Genomic DNA, 22058 nt, shown 5'->3' on the forward strand with positions numbered 1-22058 from the left:
CAAATAATATCCACATTACATTATAGCCAATTTGTACTGATGAAATGCATATTATAGTACAACAACCTGTAATCTCTTTCTTACATTTCAATTCAGTTACTGTTCAGGTAAGAGTCTTGGCATTCTGCTTTGTGGTACTTTGATGAAATGGTAAAATTAGAACCAGAGAGACAGAAGATGGTGAAATTTGATGGTGGCTTAGCATGTCGTCATCTGTTTCCCACCCTCAGTAGAAGCAAAACGCTCAGAGACACAGTAGTTATACCTCTTTCATCTTTATTCTGGGCCCTGGAGGGAGAGAGAACAATTGCCCATGTGCACAGAGACAGGAGTTCACTGTCTTTTCTGGGACAGCATTTTTTGAATGAAATATTGTCATTTTACAGGGAAGAGCATCCAGATTAGGCAACATGCAAATTGTAATGGTAACTCAATTTGTAAGTGTCAGTAGTAAAGATTAAGCCATCTGTGGTTACACAATGAATAATTGGCTTCACATAATGAATACTGTTCACCTTGTTAAACTGACCTTACATACCTGAAATGCTTCCAACATTGTTAAATGGCTCTACATAATGAATGTTTTCCAACTTGTTAGCTCCTTACCCTTGCCTGCAGCACCCCATTGTAAACTGTAAGTTCTTATCTGATCTGAGACATGCTCAGCTGAACCTCTTGTTTCACAAAACTCAGAACTTACCTGTTTCCCTGCCTGCTTATACCCTATACACATTCTCATTCCCTCCCATATCATTTCATGAAAATCAATGGCATTATCAGCATTGGTAAGACTCTGACAGCTAGTATTTAAGCAAGTTATTAATACTCAAAATACAATGATTATAACAATAAAAATTACTAGTCTGTTACAGTAACTTAGTGTGAAGAATCCTCCCATGTGGAAAAATAAATTCACCAGTAAAGTTCTTAAGTCCTGTATTAGTGACCACTCCATCCTTTTCAAGTCGAGTGGAGATGAGCCAATTCTCCAAAATCTCCTTTGGTAAAGTTCAACTTGAAAACAAAATTCAGTCTGTTCTTGCATCACTTCTTGGAGAAATCTGATTTCTTGGATAAGGACAGTTAAATGCTTCTCAAAACTGACCAGACTTCCTTGCAGAGATGCTTCAGATAGAATTTACCAGCGCATCTGAGTGTGCAGTGCAGCAGCTGCAACTGTAGGCTAGGTGAATGCAGCATTCTTTGCTGCATCTGCTCCTGCTCTGCTGTTTAAATGTAGCAAAGACAACTGGCTATTGTGATGTTAGCTTGATCAATGAACCTTCATATCCCTTAAATGATCAAAAGACAAGGTAAAGCTCGTATGGTTTAATGTCTGTAGGAAGGTTGACTTTTACACTTTTCGTGCTCATGACTGGGGAGCTGTTTGAATCTGTTGGATGAGGTTGTGGAGGGGTGTGTGGTGGTCCGACGGCATGAATGGAGAAACTCTACAGAAGATTTTAGGTGCTGGAAGTATCTTTGCATTTTCTCTCTCAGTTTTCCTTGCCAAGGTGGTTATCAGTATGAAGACAGTCACATATTTAACTACACTAAATTGTGTCTGCCTATTTCAACATTCTCCGTTGTCTTGAAGTCAGTTACTCTGTTCACTATTTATATTATCAAGTTTTATACAGTTCATAAACTTCTAAATTGTTCTGCCTAAACAATTCAGTCAGTTATAAACAACAGTCAATGGTCCTAAAATCAAACCCTCGGGTACCTCATTCTGGTTATACAAAAATTATTTTCCTTTAACAAATTGATGCTTGGCTAATGTGAAAGCTGTCAGGAAAAGTATTTCAAAAGTCCTGAATGGCAAGAAAACAACATGTTTCCTGTGCTTTGACAATTGAAAAGGAGTTTCAGTTTGGATTTAAATCTCAGATATTTGTGGGGAAACAAATGCTGAATATTTTAAAATATGTTCTCCAAATGAAACTTCCCAAATAAAACAATCAGAATTAGTGGCAACTGTGGCAGAGATCAGCATTCTTTGAATTTGCAATATAAAGGGGGGCAGTGAAGTCTTAACAATAATTAACAATTTGAACAGTTCAGCCTCAAGTTCTGATATCCTCTAGAATCTTAACAAAACATCAAACTAAAAGCGCATGCTTGTTTTTGTGCATTATAATTAAATATAATTGATAATATAGAAGGTATGGTTAATAAGTTTGCAGATAACACCAAAATTGATAATGAAGACAGTGAAGAAGGTCATCAAAGATTACAAAGCGATCTTGATCAATTGCATTAATTGGCTATGGAGTGACAGATGGAGTTTAATTTCAACAAATGCAAGATATTGCACTTTGGTAAAACAAACAAAGACAGGACTTACATAATTAAAAGCAGGGACTTAAGTAGTGTTAAAAAGCGTGGCGCTAGAAAAGCACTGATGAAGGGCTTATGCCCGAGACATCGACTCTCCTGCTCCTGGGATGCTGCCTGACCTGCTTAGTTTTTCCAGTGCCACACGTTTTGAATCTGATCTCCAGCATCTGCAGTCCTCACTTTCTCCTTAGGTAGTGTTGTAGAACAGAGAAACCTCGGGGTTCAGGTACATAATTCAGTTGACAACGGAACGAGGACGTGCCGCAACCCAAAGGACTAGCCACACTACCATACAACAAGAGCATTTCCAAACTGACAGCCAGACTACTGCGACCACTAGGACTCATAACAGCGCACAAACCAACAGACACACTCAGACAACAACTCACCAGAACGAAGGACCCGATACCCAGCATGAGCAAAACTAATGTAGTGTACAAACTCCCATGCAAGGACTGCACAAAACACTACATAGGACAAACAGGAAGATAGCTAGCGATTCACATCCATGAACACCAACTAGCCACGAAACGACACAACCAGCTATCCTTAGTAGCCACACACGCAGATGACAAGCAACATGAATTCGACTGGGACAACACTATTATAGGACAAGCCAAACAGAGAACAGCCAGGGAATTCCTAGAGGCATGGCACTCATCCACAGATTCAATAAGCACATCGACCTGGACCCAATATACCGACCACAGTAACGGACAGCTGGAACTGATAACCAGAAGCGGCAGATTCAAACCACTACAAATGGCGGAGGAAAGATCACAGAAGCGCTTCACAGGAACCTCCCAAGCACTGAGGATGTCCCCTAGACAGGGGACGAAACGTCTGCAACACAAATTCCCAGCTTGACGTATTGACTACTCATGATTTGGGTTTTGGAATGTTTGACAGCATGGTTGTCATTGAAGTTTAGGAGGATGTGGTTTGGGATTTTTCTTCTTGTGTTCAGTGTAACTGAAGTCTAAAGTAACATTCATGCCATATGTCAGCCCAATCCTTTTTTGGAAATCAGATTCTGCTGACTCTGCTGTTTGTTTATTCTCCCAGAATGCAATATTTTACACCTGTCTTTTTAAAATTTCATCACATTATTCTGTCCACTCATTTCATCCCAGCTTAATCTGTAATTTGAGTTGTCTCCTCTGCTTAGTGTTTCTAATTTTGTATCAGCTGAAATGTTGACCAATTTGTATTGAATCCAAGTCGTATATTGCAAAATCGATACTTAGAGCAATTGTATACATAAATAATATACCATCAGAGAAAATCTGGTAACCTGCTTTTTTGTTCACAGATATCTTGAAAGAATGGTTAACTGATTATGACATCCTGTCTTTATCGGATATCCGTCAGCACACTGTGAGAAAGCGTGATGCAGGACCACAGTCCCATGTTGAACAATCAGTCCAGTTTTCAGTCCTCAACAGGTATGCGAAGGAAAATTGTTTAACGTAATTATTTGCATTAACAAGATCAGATCTATAAGGAAGTCTTTGTGGACTTTTACAGGGATGATTATGCAATTTATAGTATTAATAAGTAGTGAAGGTATTTTCTGTCGAAGAAAACCATTCCATTCAAAACTATGTTCATGATTTTAAAAAAAAGTTGCCCGCCTCAGTTGTTATTGTAAGGCCAGAGCACTGAAATTAGTGACGTGCATCATTCCAGAATGTTCTTTTACTTTATTTATTTTGTTTGAATGAATATTTCAACTATGTAACTATGTAAGGGGCTACAACATTGTGTAGATGCTTGTCTTACCTCTCACCAGAGCAGGGATACTTGGCATATAGGCTCCAATAACTTAGGCTGGGTCTCTGGGGAGGGGGGCGTCCCATTGTACATAGGCTATGAGGCATGGCTAGGGGCTTGGGCCAAGAGCAGTCTGAGTTCTCCATTTTTGTCCCTGTCTGTCTCCCGCTGTCATTTAACATGCCACCTATCAAGCTGTTTTGTCAGTCATCATTTGTTAATACAGAACTTGAACGTTGCTGATAACAATTGTTGAAGCATTTCATCTTCCATTCATCAGAGCACTGCCTTGATCAATCAGAGTCAACTTGCCTAGTTTAAAATGTTAACTGTTAATCATCATTTTTTTTTTTTTAGATTAGATTACTTAGATTAGATTAGATTAGATTACTTACAGTGTGGAAACAGGCCCTTCGGCCCAACAAGTCCACACCGACCCGCCGAAGCGTAACCCACCCATACACCTACATTTACCCCTTTACCTAACACTACAGGCAATTTAGCATGGCCAATTCACCTGAATTGTACATCTTTGGACTGTGGGAGGAAACCGGAGCCCCCGGAGGAAACCCACGCAGACACGGGGAGAACGTGCAAACTCCACACAGTCGGTCGCCTGAGGCGGGAATTGAACCCGGGTCTCTGGCGCTGCGAGGCAGCAGTGCTAACCACTGTGCCACCGTGCCGCCCTCCAAGTCAATGCCTCCACAATCAGAGTCCACTTGCCAACCAATTGGCACACTCCACTCAATGTTAATGTTAGTTTGCCCCTTAAATTGGTATTCTTGTGAATTATCCGGATGAGTACAGAAGAAAAAACATTGACAATGCATTTTTGTTCGCAATACCAAGTTCATCCTAAACTAAAGTTAATCTTCTACACTGATGTAGGTGTTTCAGCAATACTGATTTGTTTTGTAATGTATTGAAAGATGTGACCACTTTATGTACAGAGTATTAAAACCAATTCATTTTGGCTTATTTGTTGGTAAGGGTGATGAAAGAAATAATAGAAGGAGAAAATAAATTGTGTGCCAACTAGTAATTAAATTAAAACAAACAGAGCTTCCTTAAACATAAAAAGAAAGACAAGTGGTAAAGATGATACAAGGAATCTAAAGAGAGGTTTAGACAGGTTAAATGAGTGGGCAAAAATTTGGCAGGTGGAATATAATATCCATTTCGGTCAAACAAATAGAAGGTCTGTGTTATCTATATTGGGAAAGACTGCAGAAAATTGCTCTATAGAGATCTTGAGGTTTGTGTGCTTGAATCACAAAAAAGCTAGCATCTATATTCTGTAATAATAGAGAAGGTAAATGGTGTGTTGGCCTCTATTTCATAGGGAATGGAGTGTAAAAGTAGGGATGTTTTGCTAGTAAAAGGCATAAATCAGGCCACAGCTGGAATATAGTGGACAGTTTGAGTCCTGTTATTATAAGGAAGGCTCTGTTGGCATTAAAGGCTGTCCAGGTTGATCACCTAGATTGATTCTGGGTGTGGAGGAATTTTCTGTTGAGAAGCTGTTGGATAGTTTGGGCTTGTACTCATTGGAGCTCAGAATAGTCAGAGAAGACATATTTAAAACATGTATGTTTCTTGGGGTGTTGAAAGGATAGATGCAGAGAGGTTGTTTCCACTTATAGGAAAAGTGAGGAGCAGAGGCAAAGTCTCAGAATAAAGGCTCACAAAGTTAAGCTAGATGAATAGGAATTTCTTTTGGAGGATCATGAATATGTGAAATTATTTCCTGCGGAGGTTTGGATACTGGGTATATTCAAAGCTGAACTGAATGGCTAATCATTAAGGGAATCAATTGCTATGAGGTTAAGACAGGAAAATGGAGTTGAGGATTATCAGGTCAACCATGATCTCATTGAGTATGGAGTGAACTTTGGGCTGAATGGCCTACTTCTTCTCTTGCATCTTGTGGTCTTATTTGAACCACGAGACTAAAGAAATTATAAAAATGAAATAAAAGCTGTCCATCAAGCTAATAAAATCTGAAACTTTGTCATAAAACAGAAATGAATTCCAGATTACGTCCTATTTCCCCCTGATAATTTGCATTGAGCAGGAAAGATGCCCTGTGGAGATTATGAACTTTCTTGAGGCAACAAGGATGACTGAGGCATGCATAACCTATGGCACGTGATGGCTGGCTGGAGGCAGTATTTTGTCTCTGCCCAGTGAAACAGAACAAGCAAGTTGAAGATTTACAAAGAGGAAATTTGCCCTGTGGACAGTTAAGTGAATTTAAAAATCTCAAAGGTTGGAAATCAGTAATGATAGCATTCCTGTAATTAATAAAATAGTGTAGTCTTAGTGACTTTTGAGAAGGTTTGTAGGTCAGTTTGAGGTTCTGGATGTAAGTTTGTTCGCTGAGCTGGAAGGTTCGATTTCAGACGTTTCGTCACCATACTAGTTAACATCAGTGAGCCTCGAGTGAAGCATTGGGAGTAAGGCCCATTGTTTGTGTTTAGGTTTCCTTGGGCTAGTGATGTCATTTCCTGTTCTTTCTTGGGGGGTGGTAAATGGGATCCAAGTCTGTGTGTGTTGATAGATTTCTGGTTAGTGTGCCATGCTTCTAGGAATTCTCATGCATTTCTCTGTTTGGCTTGTGCTAGGATGGATGTATTGTCCCAGTCAAAGTTGTGTCCTTCATCATCGGTGTGTAAAGGTACTAGTGAGAGTGGATCATGTATTTTTGTGGCTAGTTGATGTTCATGTATCGTGGTGGCTAGTTTTCTGCCTGTTTGTCTAATGTAGTGTTTATTACAGTTCTTGCAAGTTATTTTGTGAATTACATTAGTTTTGCTTGTTGTCTGTATAGGGTCTTTCAAGTTCATTAGCTGCTGTTTTAGTGTGGTGGTGGGTTTACAATGATGCCAAGAGGTCTGAATAGTCGGCAGTCATTTAAGAGATGTAGTATCTATGCGATGAAGAGGATATTTTCTAATGAAACTGAGTAGAATATATTTTACCTAGTTCTTGGGATTGATACCTGATCTATTGTGAGATTAGATAGTCACATAATCAGCAGTTTTCTCATTCCTGGATGAAGACTCTGTATCCTATCAGAGGAATGAAATATAACTTTCTTTAACAGAATATAATTGTTGTCCTTACAGCAGTATTTTCTTCACATTTTTGATTGTCATTCTGTTTAAGATCAGAGCAGGTAGCCATATTGAGAAAAGTTCTGATGGAGTGATCTGACCCGATAAGCATTTCACTTGTGTTATTTATTGTTTGTGTTCCCTTAGTTTGTGCGCTTTAAGGGTATTTTAGAATACATGCTGGAGATAAAGACAGCTGGCTAGCATGTTTCTATGAAATAGTGTTACTTGGTGTGAATTGTATAGGTATGTTGACTGTAATTGATTTAAAACAAACTAATATTATTAGTGGAAGGAAAACTGTTACAGATGTACATTTCAGTCTGAATGGCTTTTGAAGCACAAGCCATAATTGTAGTGGAAAGTGGAGTAGGTTAGATTAGTCAGATGATCTACTGCTGATATAATAGTAGCAAAAGTTGTGTTTATTCCTCAAGTAAGGAATGTATTCTATACATTGGATACATGTATTCCTCATTCCTAATCTGTGGTTGTAGCTGGCATCCATGCTCTCATGAGAAGAGGGGAGATGTCAGCTTGCTTTCAATGGATGAAAATCTGGAATTGCTCCGGTCTAAGCTGAAGTCCAGAAACTTTCTGTTACAATGGACATTTTCATTACAATTGTGAGTATAGAGCCAGCAGCTGAAGGGAAAGGAGTGGTGATCATCGTCAAAGTGAGCAGGTCAAAGCAAGTCAACAACATCTTAAAAGATTGCCATCAACAAGAATGGCTGTGCTACCCTAAACAGTTTTCAAAGAAAATCTTGAAATACAATTATATGACAATATAATTGTTTATTTGTTTGCAGACTGAGAATTTGAATAGACTTCTAGTTCCTAAGCGTCCATTTCAAATGTGGTGATGAGCTGAATCTTGAATAAATCTCTTGCTTAATTTGAAATTTTGTTCTACTGTCGACAAAATTCCAGAACATTTCATTTGTTTAATGATATCATGAAGTAACGCACTTCTCAATATTTGCTAAAACTTTTAAATCTTGCCTGAATCCAAGTATTATGCAAGAGTATACGTTTTGTAGTATATTGATATATAACATACCCAACTTCTCTCAAGTTATATATGTTATTGAACATTCTGGTTCTATCCAAACTCTCAAATAAACAGTGATTTTATTGTAGAAAATGTAAAAATTGAAGAGTCAGCATTTTCACATGAACTGTGATATATTTAAGTGGAAGGATACTCTATAGCTTTAGTCACTGTCTCCTTCCCATCATTTGAGAGTTTTCAAATAAGAAAGAGCACAGTACTATTTAGTTCATTTACAAGGATTGATAATCCAGAGACTTGGGCTAATGATCTGAAGACATATGTTCAAATACAATGGTAGTAGCAGGGGCATTTAAACTCCGTTCATTAAATCTGTAATGATGAGCTAGTATCAGTAATGATGATTGTCAGACTATTGGATTGTCATTGAAAATCCATCTGGTTCACTACTATTCATTCGCAAACAAAATGTGTCATCGTTGCGTCTTCTGACCTAGTTGTGATTCTAGATCTGTGGAAATGTGATAATCTCTTAATTGACTTTTAAAATTGCTTAGCAAGTTGATCAAGTCTTCAAGAAGACACTCTACTCTCTTTAATTAGGGAAGGTCAACAGTTGCCTAGCAATGCCCCCATCTCATGATTGAATCAAAAAAGCTGTAAGACAGATGATGAAAATGTGATCTTATCTATCTTTAAGCTTTTGGAATTGAGATTTTTAGAAAATAATTCCACAACTCTTCATGAAAGTTTTTTTTTCCTTCCCATCCTAATTCAAAGAATGCGCTATAGATTCATTTAAATGGCTTTGCTATGCTAATTCCTTTTAAAATTCCTCTCTGTATATCATTTTGTGTAAGTGTGCAGAGCAAATCTGTATGTTTCTAACAATTGTTTGACATAAGAGCTGTGTTATAACCAGATTGTTTATCTTTGTCTTTTTTTAATAGAAATTTTAGATTGTATTTAACATCAAGCGTGGAGCAATTTTCTGATACTTTCAGAGCGGTAGTAGTGGACAGATATGGAAATGAAGAAGAATATCCTGTGCAATGGAAGAACTTCTTTATTGGCCATGTGATTGGTAAGTGTTAAATGTTCAATGTATGCCATACAATACTTGTGTTGTAGGCTGTAGCACTGCTACATTGAAAGTATAAACCTAAGCAAAATTCATGTTCAATAATATGAAAGGCATTTTGTAGAAAGGGAAGTTCATTTATTCAAAATACTATATATTAATTCACTTTGTACTTGAAGCGGAATGAATTAATCAGAAATTTTGAAACTTGGACTTAAACTGAATCACTGGATTCCCATTTAAATTACCATGGTTACTAGGCTGCTGTACTTCCATGAGATTTTTATATTAAAAAATCCTGTGTTGTCTGAATTCCAGTAGATATCATGCTCTGAAATTAATAAGTAATGTGCATCAAAGGACATTGTCTGAACTTGTTGGTGATCTGATTTGATATACTTACTATGTAAATGCTTATGTGAAATTTGAGGGTATAAAGTGAAAGATGAAAGGGAGCTACTGAGAAAATCAATAATCTGTCCCAAAAGCTTAACATATTAAAATATTTATTGAACTGCTTTGAGGAGTTAATAACTAGTTTTTTGACACGTCGTTGTGGATAAGTTATACTCTGACCCCACGCACTCTTCGTGACAAAGATGTCTACTTCGGCAGCATCACTTACTTCTGATGAAAATAAAGTAAATTTTTTAAAAGAAAGAAGAAAATTATTTGAGGCATAGCTAAATTGTGAATGGTTTATATTGGTAAATTGAATTCCATGTGACTAAGTGTGAAGCCTTCCTGTTTCTATCTAAGAAAGATAAATCAGAGCAGTTTCCAAATGCCAATGGAAAAGCCGTGAGATTTGGAGATCCAAACTTAAAAATGACTTCATACTAGTGAACATGCTCAACTCCTTTTAGAAAGTGAATGGCATTTATCTCAGGAGTGGGGTAGTGTATATAGATGGAAGTTATGGTAGTTCAAAATTCTGGTTAGATCCGATTAGGAGTACAATGTTCTATTCTGGACAACATATCTCAGGAAAGAGGAATGCATCGTAATTATAAAAGAATATGAGAGTCAAATTACCAGGGTAGGTTGGATTGACTAGATTTGTATTCGCTTTGATATCACCATTTGAGGGATAACCTAATTTGAGATTTTTAATAGGATCAAAAGGGTGATGGTGAGAAATTATTTCATCTGCAGAAACCTAGAAATAAGCAGCATACAAGCAAATGAATTAGGAATTGGATTAGACCATTTAGTCCTTTTTAAACTGCTCTGCCTTTTAGTAAGATCTGATTGTGGCCTCCTATTATAAACATTTGAATACGCATACGAACAGATTCAAGAACATCATCATCTTCCCTATTATCAGACTTTTGAATGGATCTCTCAAATCTCAGTGTGATCTTTCTCTTTGCACCTTCTCTGCTGTAATACTGTATTCTGCAATCTGTTCTGCTACCTGATGCACTTTGTATGGTATGATCTGCCTGAAACTTTGGATTTAGAACTGGCTGGAAGGTAGAAGACAGTGGGTAGTGGTAGAGAGTTGCTTTTCAGACCAGTGGTGTGCCGCAAGGATCAGTGCTGGGTCCACTACTTTTTGTCATTTATATAAGTGATTTGGATGTGAACATAGGAAGTATAGTTAGTAAGTTTGCAGATGACACCAACGTTGAAGGTGTAGTGGACAACGAAGAAGTTTACCTCCGAGTACAATGGGATCTTGATCAGATGGGCCGAGGAGTAGCAGATGGAGTTTTCTTTTTTAGATAAGTGCAAGATACTGCATTTTGGAAAGGTAAATCAGGGCTGGACTCAATAGTAAGGTCCTGGGGAATGTTGCTTGTCCAAGAGACCTTGGAGTGCAGGTTCATAGTTCCTTGAAAGTAGAGTCTCAGGTAGATAGGATAGTGAAGAAGGCGTTTGGTATGCTTTCCTTTTATTATCAGAGCATTGAGTATAGGAGTTGGAAGGTCATATTATGGTTGTACTCGATATTGGTTAGGCCACTTTTGGAATATTGCATGCAATTTCAGTTTCCCTCCTATATGAAAGATGATGATAAACTTGAAAGCATTCAGAAAACATTTACAAGGATTTGGCCAGGGTTGGAAGGTTTGAGCTTTAGGGAGAGGCTGATTAGGCTGGGGCTGTTTCCCTGGAAGATCAGGGGCTGAGGGGTGACCTTAGAGGTTTATAAAATCATGAGAAGCATGATTCCCTGGGGTGGGGAGTCCAGAACTAGAGGGCATAGGTTTAGGGTGAGAAGAGAGAAATTTAAAAAGGACCTAAGGGGCAACATTTTCATGCAAAGGTTGGTGTGTATGGAATGAGCTGCCGAGGAAGTGGTGGAGGCTGGTACAATTAGAACATTTAAAAGGCATCTGGTTGGATACTTGAATAGTAACGGTTTAGAGGGATATGGGCCGGGTGCTGGCAAATCAGACTAGATTAATTTAGGATAACTGGTTGGCATGGACGAGTTGGACCAAAGGTCTATTTCCGTGTTGTGCAACTCTGTGACTGTATGACTCCACTCTTGTCTTAAATGCGTCATCCCTTATTTTAAACTGTGTCCGTAATCCTAGTTTTTCCCAAATAGGGCGACATCTTCTCAGCATTCACTCTGTTGAGTACTCTTGGGTCTTGAATCACTTCTTGATTTTCTAAACTCCAGTGGATTCAGTTTCATCTTACCAAACCTTTACATATCATAGGTATTAGTTGAGTAAACCTTCTCTGAGCTCCCTATCATGCAGCTAATCCTTCCTTAATTCAGGAGACCAAGTATGTACTCTGTATTCCAGATGTGGTCTTGCCAATATCCTATAGTATTGCAAAAGATTCTGAATCATGTATTCCACTCACTTTGCAATAAGCAGCAATATTCCGTTTGTCTCCTAATCATTTAACTGCATTCCAACCTTTTGTGATTCATGTGACAAGACACTCGGAGCCCCTTTGAATAGGGGAGTCGCATTCACCACTTTCCACTCTGAAGAACAAAAGCAGCAGATATATTGGAATATCACCATCTATAGTTCCCCTCCAAGCTATAAACTGTGCTGAATTGGAATTATTTCTTCACTGTCACTGGGTCAAAATTCTAACATCACTGTGGGTGTCCCTACACTAGGACTGCAGTGGGTCCAGAAGGCAGCTCACCACCATCTTCTCTATGGCAATTAGGGTTGGACAATAAATGCTGAAGTAGCCAGCAACACCCTCACCCATGAATTAAAAAAAATCAGTTTCTACATCTGATTTCTTGATACCTTGCTTTCTTTCATATCTGCAATATTGCATGCTTATCACCTCCACAACTGTAACACTTGTGTCATGTTGGACACTTTTTTTCAGAAACTACAAGTCATGCAGACTATTGCAACTTAAGACCTTGCACATGTTGGCTTCATATTCCCATTGTTTTTGCCTGGCCATTGATCCCTCAATCAAGATGAAAAGTGTCTTCCTATCTATGCTCCTCATAATTTTATACATTGAATCATGTCTCCTCAGTTTTTAGGAAAGCAGCCCAGCCCAAACTCTCAAGTGCAGTTCCAGCCCAGGCAAAATCCTGCTAAATTTCCTCTGCACCCTCTCCAGTGCTATCACATTCGTCATGTACTGTGGATTCCAGAACTGCACACAATACTCTAACTGTGGCCTAATCAACATTTTATACAGTTCTAGTATGACCTCCCTACTCTTAAACTCTATGTCTGAATTTATTACAGCAAATCTACATATGCCTTCTGAACCACTGTATCCACCTGTCCTGATACCTTAAAGGACTGGTGGACACAAACGCCAACATTCCTCTGATCCTCAGTGTCTTCCAAGTTCCTATCGTTCATCACATATTCTCTTGCCTTGTTTGTCCTGCCGATGTGCATTAACTCACACTTAGCCAGATTGAATTCCATTTGCCACTAATCAGCCTATGATGAACTTGACTGTACAGCCCTTTAACCAAAGACTATTCTTCCCACTTTTTGACTCCCCACTAATTTTTTTGCATAATCTGTCAATTTATTGATCTCCCCTCCAATATCGAAGTCTAAATTATTTATGTGAACCACAAACAACAAATGTCCCATTGGACAATTCTTTCCAGTTTAAAAAAAAACCCGTAACCATCACCCTCTACTTCCTATCATTTAGCAAACTCGGGATACAATTTACTGAATTCCCTTGGATTTTGTAGACTCTTCCCTTTGCTATCAGTTTTCCATGTGGAATCTTAGCAAAAGGAGAAAGTGAGGTCTGCAGATGCTGGAGATCAAAGTTGAAACTTTATTGCTGGAACAGCACAGCAGGTCAGGCAGCATCCAGGGAACAGGAGATTCGACGTTTCGGGCACAGGCCCTTCTTCAGGAATGAGCAGAGAGTGTTCAGCAGGAGAAGATAAAAGGTAGGGAGGAGGGACTTGGAGGAGGGGCGTTGGAAATGTGATAGGTGGAAAGAGGTCAAGGTGAGGGTGATAGGTCGGAGTAGGATGGAGGCAGAGAGGTCAAGAAGAAGACTGCAGGTCAGGAAGGCGGTGCCGGGCTGGAGTGATTCGGCTGAGACAAGGTGGGGGGAGGGGGGATGAAGAAACTGGTGAAGTCCAAGTTCATCCCCTGTGGTTGGAGGGTTCCCAGTCGAAAGATAAGACGCTCCTCCTCCGACCGTCGCGTTGTTGTGGTTTGGCGGTGGATGAGTCCAATGACCTGCATATCCTCGGTGGAGTGGGAGGGGGAGTTGAAATGCTGTGCTACAGGGTGGTTGGGTTGGTTCGTCCGGGTGGCCCAGAGGTGCTCTCTGAATCGCTCCGCAAGTAGGCGGCCTGTCTCCCCAATATAGAGGAGGCCACACCGGCTGCAGCGGATGCAGTAGATGATGTGGGTGGAGGTGCAGGTGAATCTGTGGCGGATATGGAAGTTTCCTTTGGGGCCTTGGAGAGAAGTGAGGGGGGAGGTGTGGGCGCAAGTGTTGCACCTCCTGCGGTTGCAAGGGAAGGTGCTGGGAGTGGAGGTTGGGTCGGTGGGGGGTGTGGATCTGACAAGGGAGTCGCGGAGGGAGTGGTCTCTACGGAAAGCTGATAGGGGAGGGGAGGGAAATATATCCTTGGTGCTGGGGTCTGTTTGGAGGTGGCGGAAGTGACGGCGGATGATGCGCTGTACATGGAGATTGGTGAGGTGGTAGGTGAGGACCAGTGGGGTTCTGTCCTGGTGGCGGTTGGAGGGGCGGGGCTCAAGGGCGGAGGAGCGGGAAGTGGAGGAGATGCGGTGGAGGGCACCGTCGACCACGTCGGGGGGGGGAAATTGCGGTCCTTGAAGAAGGAGGCCATCTGTGTTGTACGTATTTTGAACTGGTCCTCCTGGGAGCAGATGCGGCGGAGACGAAGGAATTGGGAGAATGGGATGGCGTTTTTACAGGGGGCAGGATGGGAGGAGGTGTAGTCCAGGTAGCTGTGGGAGTCGGTTGGTTTGTAGTAGATGTCCGTGTTGATTCGGTCGCCTGAGATAGAAACAGAAAGGTCTAGGAAGGGGAGGGAGGAGTCCGAGACTGTCCAGGTGAATTTGAGGTCAGGGTGGAAGGTGTTAGTGTAGTGGATGAACTGTTCAACCTCCTCGTGGGAGCACGAGGTAGCGCCGATATAGTCATCAATGTAGCGGAGGAAAAGATGGGGGGTGGGGCCAGTGTAGTTGCGGAAGATGGATTGTTCCACATACCCTACAAAGAGGCAGGCATAGCTGGGGCCCATGCGGGTGCCCATGGCTACTCCTTTTGTTTGGAGAAAGTGGGAGGATTGGAAAGAAAAGTTGTTCAGAGTGAGGACCAGTTCGGTCAGTCGAAGGAGGGTGTCGGTGGAAGGGTACTGGGTGGTACGGCGGGAAAGGAAGAAGCGGAGTGCTTTGAGTCCTTCGTGATGGGGGATGGAGGTGTACAGGGACTGGATGTCCATGGTGAAGATGAGGCGTTGGGGACCGGGGAAGCGGAAATCCTGGAGGAGGTGGAGGGCGTGGGTGGTGTCATGAACGTAGGTGGGGAGTTCTTGGACTAATGGGGACAGGACCGTGTCGAGGTATGCCGAGATGAGTTCGGTTGGGCAGGAGCAGGCTGAGACGATGGGTCGTCCGGGGCAGGCAGGTTTGCTAAGAATCTTAGCAAAAGACTTGCTTAAGTCCAAAGAGGATACATCAAAAACATTGTCTTCATCTACAACTCCAGTAGATACTGTCATCAAATAAATATTTATCGCTCCCAGTCTTAAAAAGTGAATTGATTCCTAGCTTTAGAACATTTTCAGTCAGAACGTTCCCAACTTCCTTTGATCCTTAATTTAATTCCTAAATGGCTTCATTCTAATTTTAAAACTGTGCTCCCTTGTTCTGGATTCTTCCACTGGAGCAAACAGTTCTTGTGTGTTTGCTCTTGAATAATTTTATCATTTAAACATCTTCAAAAGATCAGTTCTCAATCTTTTAAATTCCACAGGAACACAAACAAAATGTGTGCAACTTTTCCAGATAATTTTATCCATTTAACCCGATTATTAGTCTGGTAAATTTGAATTCTACCATGTTCAAGGCAACTCTTAATTTCCCTAATGTCTAAAACTGAAAGCAGTCCTTGAGCTGGTACATTTCTGTTGTACAGTGCAATGTTAACGTTTCCCTTTTTGTGCTTCTGTCTCCATGAGGAAGATGGTCATTCCATCTGTGATTTGGATAAAAGTTTTACTCTGTTCTGTAACTGTTTCCAATTTGTGTACTTTTATTGGGAACAAGAGAAGCATTCAACTCTTGAGGTTGTTTGGTCATTTAATAAAATCAAATTCCATATTCCCATCTGCTTGCAGTAACCTTTTGATTAGCTTATCTAACAAGAATATTTCTGCCTAATTCTTAAGATATTCATGAACCCACCTCCGTCGCCTATTCAGAAAGTGTTCCAAAATTGCACAATCCTCCAAAAAAAAGACTCCCTTCTGTCCTAAAACAGTGAACCTTAATTTTAGAACAGTCACTTCTGGTTCTGGACTTACCCGCAAGATAGAACATCCCTTCCACATCCACTTTGTCAATACTGTTCAGGGAATTAGGTACATACAACAAACTCCTTTCTCATTCTTCTAATCTCCAGTTGTAAAAATCACAGCCTTTCCAACCTATCCTCAAGACAGCCCAGTCATTCCAAATATGTCTAGTAAACCTTCTCTGAACTGCCTCCAAAAGACCTATATGCTTCCTTGAATAAGAGATCAAAGTTGCATTTGAGGTTTAAGATGTGGTGTCATAAACTTTAGCTGTTATATCTTTGGTCCCCTCATCTGAGTCATTATTGTAATTTGAAAAAAGCTGAAACCCCAGCATAGATTCCTGCAGGACTCCACTTGTCACATCCTGCCAATCAGGAAAAGGTCCATTTATGCATACTGACTTCTGTCACCCAGTCAATCTTCTAATTTTTCTTGCGGATGTAGATGACTTTGGCTGGCCTACATTTACTCCCAATCCTTAACTGCCCTCGATGGTGGGGTCTTGCCTTCTTGAATGTAGATACACCTATAATGTTGCTGGTGAGGAATTTTCAGGATTTTAACCCAGTGACAATGAAGGAACAGTGATGTATTTCCTAGTCAGATGGTGATTGCTTTGGGGATGAACTTGCAAGAGGTGGCATTCCTGTGCATTGCTGCCCTTGTCCTTCTAGATGGCAGTGGTTGTGGGATTTGAAGTTCTGACTAAAGAGCTCCAGTGAAGTTTTCCAGTGCATCTTGTAGACGGTACACACTACTGCTGTGCATTGTTGCTGGAGGGACTAATCCTGCATGATAACCACTTGTGCCTTGTCTATTACTTTCTGCAAACATCAGTATAGAATGTCTGTTGGCTCCCTTTATCCACAGGGTGTGTTCCCACTTCAAAGAGCACCAGTAATATTTTTAGTACTTGATTTCCCTTTACAAGATCAGACTGTGCTGCTGGGTCAGAATTCTGGAGCTCCCTTCCTAATGGCAGTGTGGGTCTCCCTACCCATAATGGGTGGCACTTGTTCAAATAGATAAGTCACCGCTATTTGTCAAGGGCAACTAGGGATAACCAGTAACTGCTCTGCTAACCAGCAACGCCCACATCCCATGAATGAATTTTAAAGAAAACACTCGGGTGCCCAGTAGTAACAGTCTCCTCCTTTTCCTCTTCCTCCTCCTCCTCTTCTTCAACCACCTCCACCTCCCGCCCATCCTTTCTGGAATACATGAGTTATGCTTGCTGCTTTCCAGTTTGATGGGTCTTATCCAGAATCTAGCAAATTTTGGATATTTAAGACCAATGCATTTACTTCCTCATTAACACCTTTAAGATTCTAGGATGAAGGTCATTAGAACTTGGGGTCTTGATAGCCTACAGCTCTCTGTTTGCTCAGGTTTCAGCTTCAACTCCTGCTCAGTGGTTTGAGTACAGAAATCAAGGCTGACATTCCAGCAGTAAGTTTTGCATTGTCAGAGCTGCTTTCTTTTTATGAAACATCAAACTGAACAGACAGATGCAACATTAGTTTAATGTAAAGTGTCATATTATTTTAATAGTGTTCTGGTCAATATTTTTCCCTTAACCAACATTACAGAATCAGATTATCAGGTCATGATCACAATGCTATTGGGAAGGTTGCTATATGTAAATTGTGCTGTTACCCAACCCAACATAATGACTGCACTTTAAAATTACTTAATTGTTGCTTTGAGAGGTCTGATAGTTATAAAAACATTTAAAGTGCAAAGCTTTCTGCCTGACAGTTTCTCTTCCTATCTAACTCCATTGGGTTCCTGTACCTGCAGTGTGCTCCTTTCTTCAGCAATATTGCCTACCCACTAAAATCTCTTCCTTCAGCTTCTGTACTTTTGCACCCCTCTACCTGAATTCAGGGCCTCCTTAGCATATTCTCATGGCTTTTTTTTTTTGCTCCTTCTAGTTGTCCTCCTTTATTTCGCATCCTATCTTGACCCAGTCCACTTTCAATTAACTGCCCTGGAAAGAGCTTTAAGTGTGTTATAAGCTATTGACAGGGAGGAATTGCAGATTTGTTTGCAAATTTTTGACACAGTGTGAGGAGAAAGCATGCTTTTCCTTCCTTCATATGATTCTGACATTTAGACCCGAAAAACCTATTTAAGGATAGGTACATATCTGAGGCTCCAGTAAAGAAGTATATAATATAAGAAGAATGCTAGGTACACACCATTTCTTGCATTGCACCACCCTTCAACAACTTGTGCTGAATGGCTTCCTACCTAGGGGTTGGAGCCTCAGAGCATTACTGTACATTTTAACTTGCTAGTTGTCACTTTACTGTTGATACCTAAAACTATTTCTGTGCCATTCTTCAAAGTCAGGGCTTTGACCAGCCGGACTTTTGAAAATTTAGGTTTTTAAAACTTAGTTCTATTTGACAAAGTGAAGGATGTAAAGGGAGCAAATTAGGAAATGCTTTGATTTTAATTTGATACACCAAGAGGGAAGAAATTAAAAGTTAGATGGACAACATATTATAGCAATATTCATATTGATGGGGAAAATAAGATTAATATTAATAATATTGCAGTGTTTGAATTCTGTTTCTTTAATGTTGAAATATAGTATTACCAAAAAACATTGTTTTTATTTCAGAGTTCCGGCATTTGCAGTATCTTGCTTTTACTTGGAATGTCAAGTTGCACAAGCAGTGCAAATAGCATTATTACTGTAATAATATTTTCAACCAGACAGCACCAGAATAGAGTTGGAATTAATAAAATCTGGGAATAACATTTGCTTTTGAATATTCAGTTTCCACATAATTGAAGTTTCATGTTATGCAAGACTCAAACAGAACATGAGATGGAGACTTTAACTTTCTATCAGAAAATTGTATTTTTATTTAAATTTGTCTGTATCCATCCAGAAATGTCAAGTTAGTATAGATACTATTTTGCATTTGCAGCATTTTTATGCATAATGTTTGCCCGTGTGCATTGAGCACAATATTTCTGCAGTAAGCAAACATTGGTAATTGTTGCCAGAATCTCTGAAAGCACCATTTTGCAGTTCATAATACCGAAAATCTAATAATTATTTACTAATTACGCACCAGCCGTATAATGCAGGGATCAAACCAGAGACTTTCTATTTACGATTCATCGACGCTACTGTTATCAACTGGGACATTGCAGGAGCTGTTTCATTAATATTCATAAGTAAGAACACAAAATTACAGGCTGAAACAATGTTGCAGTAAAAGCTATGATGGCTAAGAAGTCTAATTATATGAAATTTGCTTTTTTAAATAAAAGGTGAGCCAGGTTCAAAAGTCCGGGCTGTAATTGATAATGAGGATTTTGCTGCCAGAATTGTTACCGATGAAGGAGAATATAATGTAGAGGTATTCTTGACTTTCATTACCTTCTTAAGATGCTATGTCTTGAAATCCCTAAGTATATAGAATTTTTTTTTTGTGTGTTAACTCCTGTAATATTCTGAAGGAGAATTTGGCTTAAAATGTTCACACTTGAGGTCAAAGATATTAGATTTTTAATCTTGTATAAATTTACAACATAGATGGAGGCCATTTAACCCAGTTTTGTGATGAACTAGCACATTACAGAAAGGATGCAAAAGACCAAAATGTGTACAATTCTGTGGATTGAGCAGTGTTTTGGACAAGATTACCATTGCTTCTTTACTCTCATACTCTGTACTACTGTTAACCTATTTTATAGCTGTTCAACCCTGAGCTCAGCTATAAATCTCACACCATGCATTGCCAAAGTTACCTGTTTACAACTCCATAATCTTACCTGTCTCTCTCCTCACTGCAATTTGATTAGTATTCTTGTCACTCTCAACTTGACTGTTCGTTGTCCTCCTTTCTGGTTACCTATCCTCTTTCTACAAACTCTACTTCCGAAATGCAACTACTTCTTATTACCATGTTCTTGCTGACTTAAATTAAAACTTGATTTTTGTAATATAATGTTTAAACTTTGTCTCCAGACCCTTACACAATTTTAGTATGAATTCTAAATCTTTGATTTCTCTTCTGTGGATCTGTCTTCTGATTCTGCTCTATTTTATGATCCTGTTCTCTTCACTTCACAATTTCTGGCTGACATTTCACTCCATATAAAATATATCTAATGTCTTTTCCTCTTTGATTTTATATTCCCTGTTGCTCTCTCTTCCTTTTTGAAAACCTCCAAAAATGTCCATTCTTCAGCTGGATTTATAATGACCCCGCTGGGTCTCAATGTTTGTAAACATCATTTGAGATTTAAAAGTTATATACTTTGCATTATCTCAAGACATCTTGAAATGCTTCTAAGAATGGCTGCTGTTGTGGTCATGGAAATACGCTGTTTTAGAGCAGGCTCCTTTATGGTAAAATTGGTCAAAGTAAATTGTCATAACTTAATTAGATTTTTATTCACTGAATTTGTGTTGACAACTTTCATTCCTGTTTCTAGCCCCTTTGGAGGTTTATTGACTCTGAGCCTGTGGAAAAATTGTTGGCGTACAAATCTGAAGATGTTCGGGAAATTGGGCGTTTAAAGTCATCAAATATTTGTGGTTACATAAAGTTGAATGACTCTGAACTTTCACCAGAGGAACTTGATGAGGATGATTTTGATACAGTTGCTTCTACAAGTAGGTATATTTGATGAAGTAAACTGATTGATGGTTTCCTATTACATGGTCTGATCATCAGCCAATTTGCTTTCTGTTAGTATAGTTGCAATGCCAGTTTATTGACTTGATACTTCTTAAAATATTACCAACAATGCAAGTTGTTTGAAAAAGTACGTTTCTCATTAGCACTGGGTGCATGTGTCTTCCTACTCTGCAATTTCCATGAATTATTTATACAATAGCTTCTTAGTTTCTCCTGAAACCCATTCTCAGTGACTTACAGTGCAATACCTCTCGTGAGATAAAATCACAGAGGCTAATGTTGCCTTTTGTGGAACATAGTACAACTGAATGAAGGGAGTGCTCTTGAACAATAATGACTATGGAGAAGTTAAAAATCCTTGGGATATGTAGATCATTATGGTTTCTTGTACTCAATAAAAGTTTTCACATAAACTATGCTCTGGTTGTTCTAGTGATTTAAAAATCACTTATTTAATACAAGTATATTTTGTGAAGGAAAGTTCAATGTTGAGTCTTCAACTGAAAACTTAGTATTGGAATTTGATTCTTTTGAAGCCAATAATTTCTGCTGATGATCTATTGTTTTACTTATTTGCATTAAGATATTGTTGCTAATATTGTGTAGTAACATTTTGTTTCAGTTCTGGTACTACTTTCCATTCCCTTTTGTTTTATGAAGGTGCAGGGAATCTGGACTTGTGCCTCTACTGTCAAAAGGATAGACAGGTGAACTACCCCCCACAGTCTCCAACAATGCCCACTTTGGCTCCTGACAATTACTGCCTAGGCAGGACATCTCTAATGAATACTAGAAACAGGCAAGATAGATGAATAAATTGTTTTGTTAAAGATGCCTTAAGCCATTTGAATACCCATTCAACACTATTTATATTACATTGGAAAGGTGCTTTATCAGTCTGTGAATATAGAGAAGCATTTTGTGTAAAAGTAGTAAGAGTGGACTTTAAAAGTTAAGAAAGCAATGTGAAATAACTGGAGGTATTTACTTCATTCAGTCTTTGCATTGAAGATTCAAAGATGAGTTGGACATGACCTAGACAATATTTAAGGCTCTGAGCACTCCTCCTGGTGCAAAG

General features: G+C 39.4%; 1 protein-coding gene across 1 annotated transcript in view; it reads left to right on the forward strand.

Moving 5' to 3' along the window:
- adam17b (ADAM metallopeptidase domain 17b) overlaps positions 1-22058 on the forward strand; it is a 74682-nt gene that overhangs the window by 8174 nt on the left and 44450 nt on the right. Inside the window, exons 3-6 of the mRNA XM_043678080.2 lie at positions 3653-3785; positions 9198-9331; positions 19605-19693; positions 20775-20955. Coding sequence (XP_043534015.2) covers positions 3653-3785; positions 9198-9331; positions 19605-19693; positions 20775-20955 — 537 coding nt within the window. The remainder of the gene's footprint in view (positions 1-3652; positions 3786-9197; positions 9332-19604; positions 19694-20774; positions 20956-22058) is intronic.

Source organism: Chiloscyllium plagiosum, unplaced genomic scaffold (assembly GCF_037043375.1).
Source record: "Chiloscyllium plagiosum isolate Xiang-an unplaced genomic scaffold, Cpla_swu_hap1 HiC_scaffold_3, whole genome shotgun sequence".
NCBI classification, from domain to species: domain Eukaryota; kingdom Metazoa; phylum Chordata; class Chondrichthyes; order Orectolobiformes; family Hemiscylliidae; genus Chiloscyllium; species Chiloscyllium plagiosum.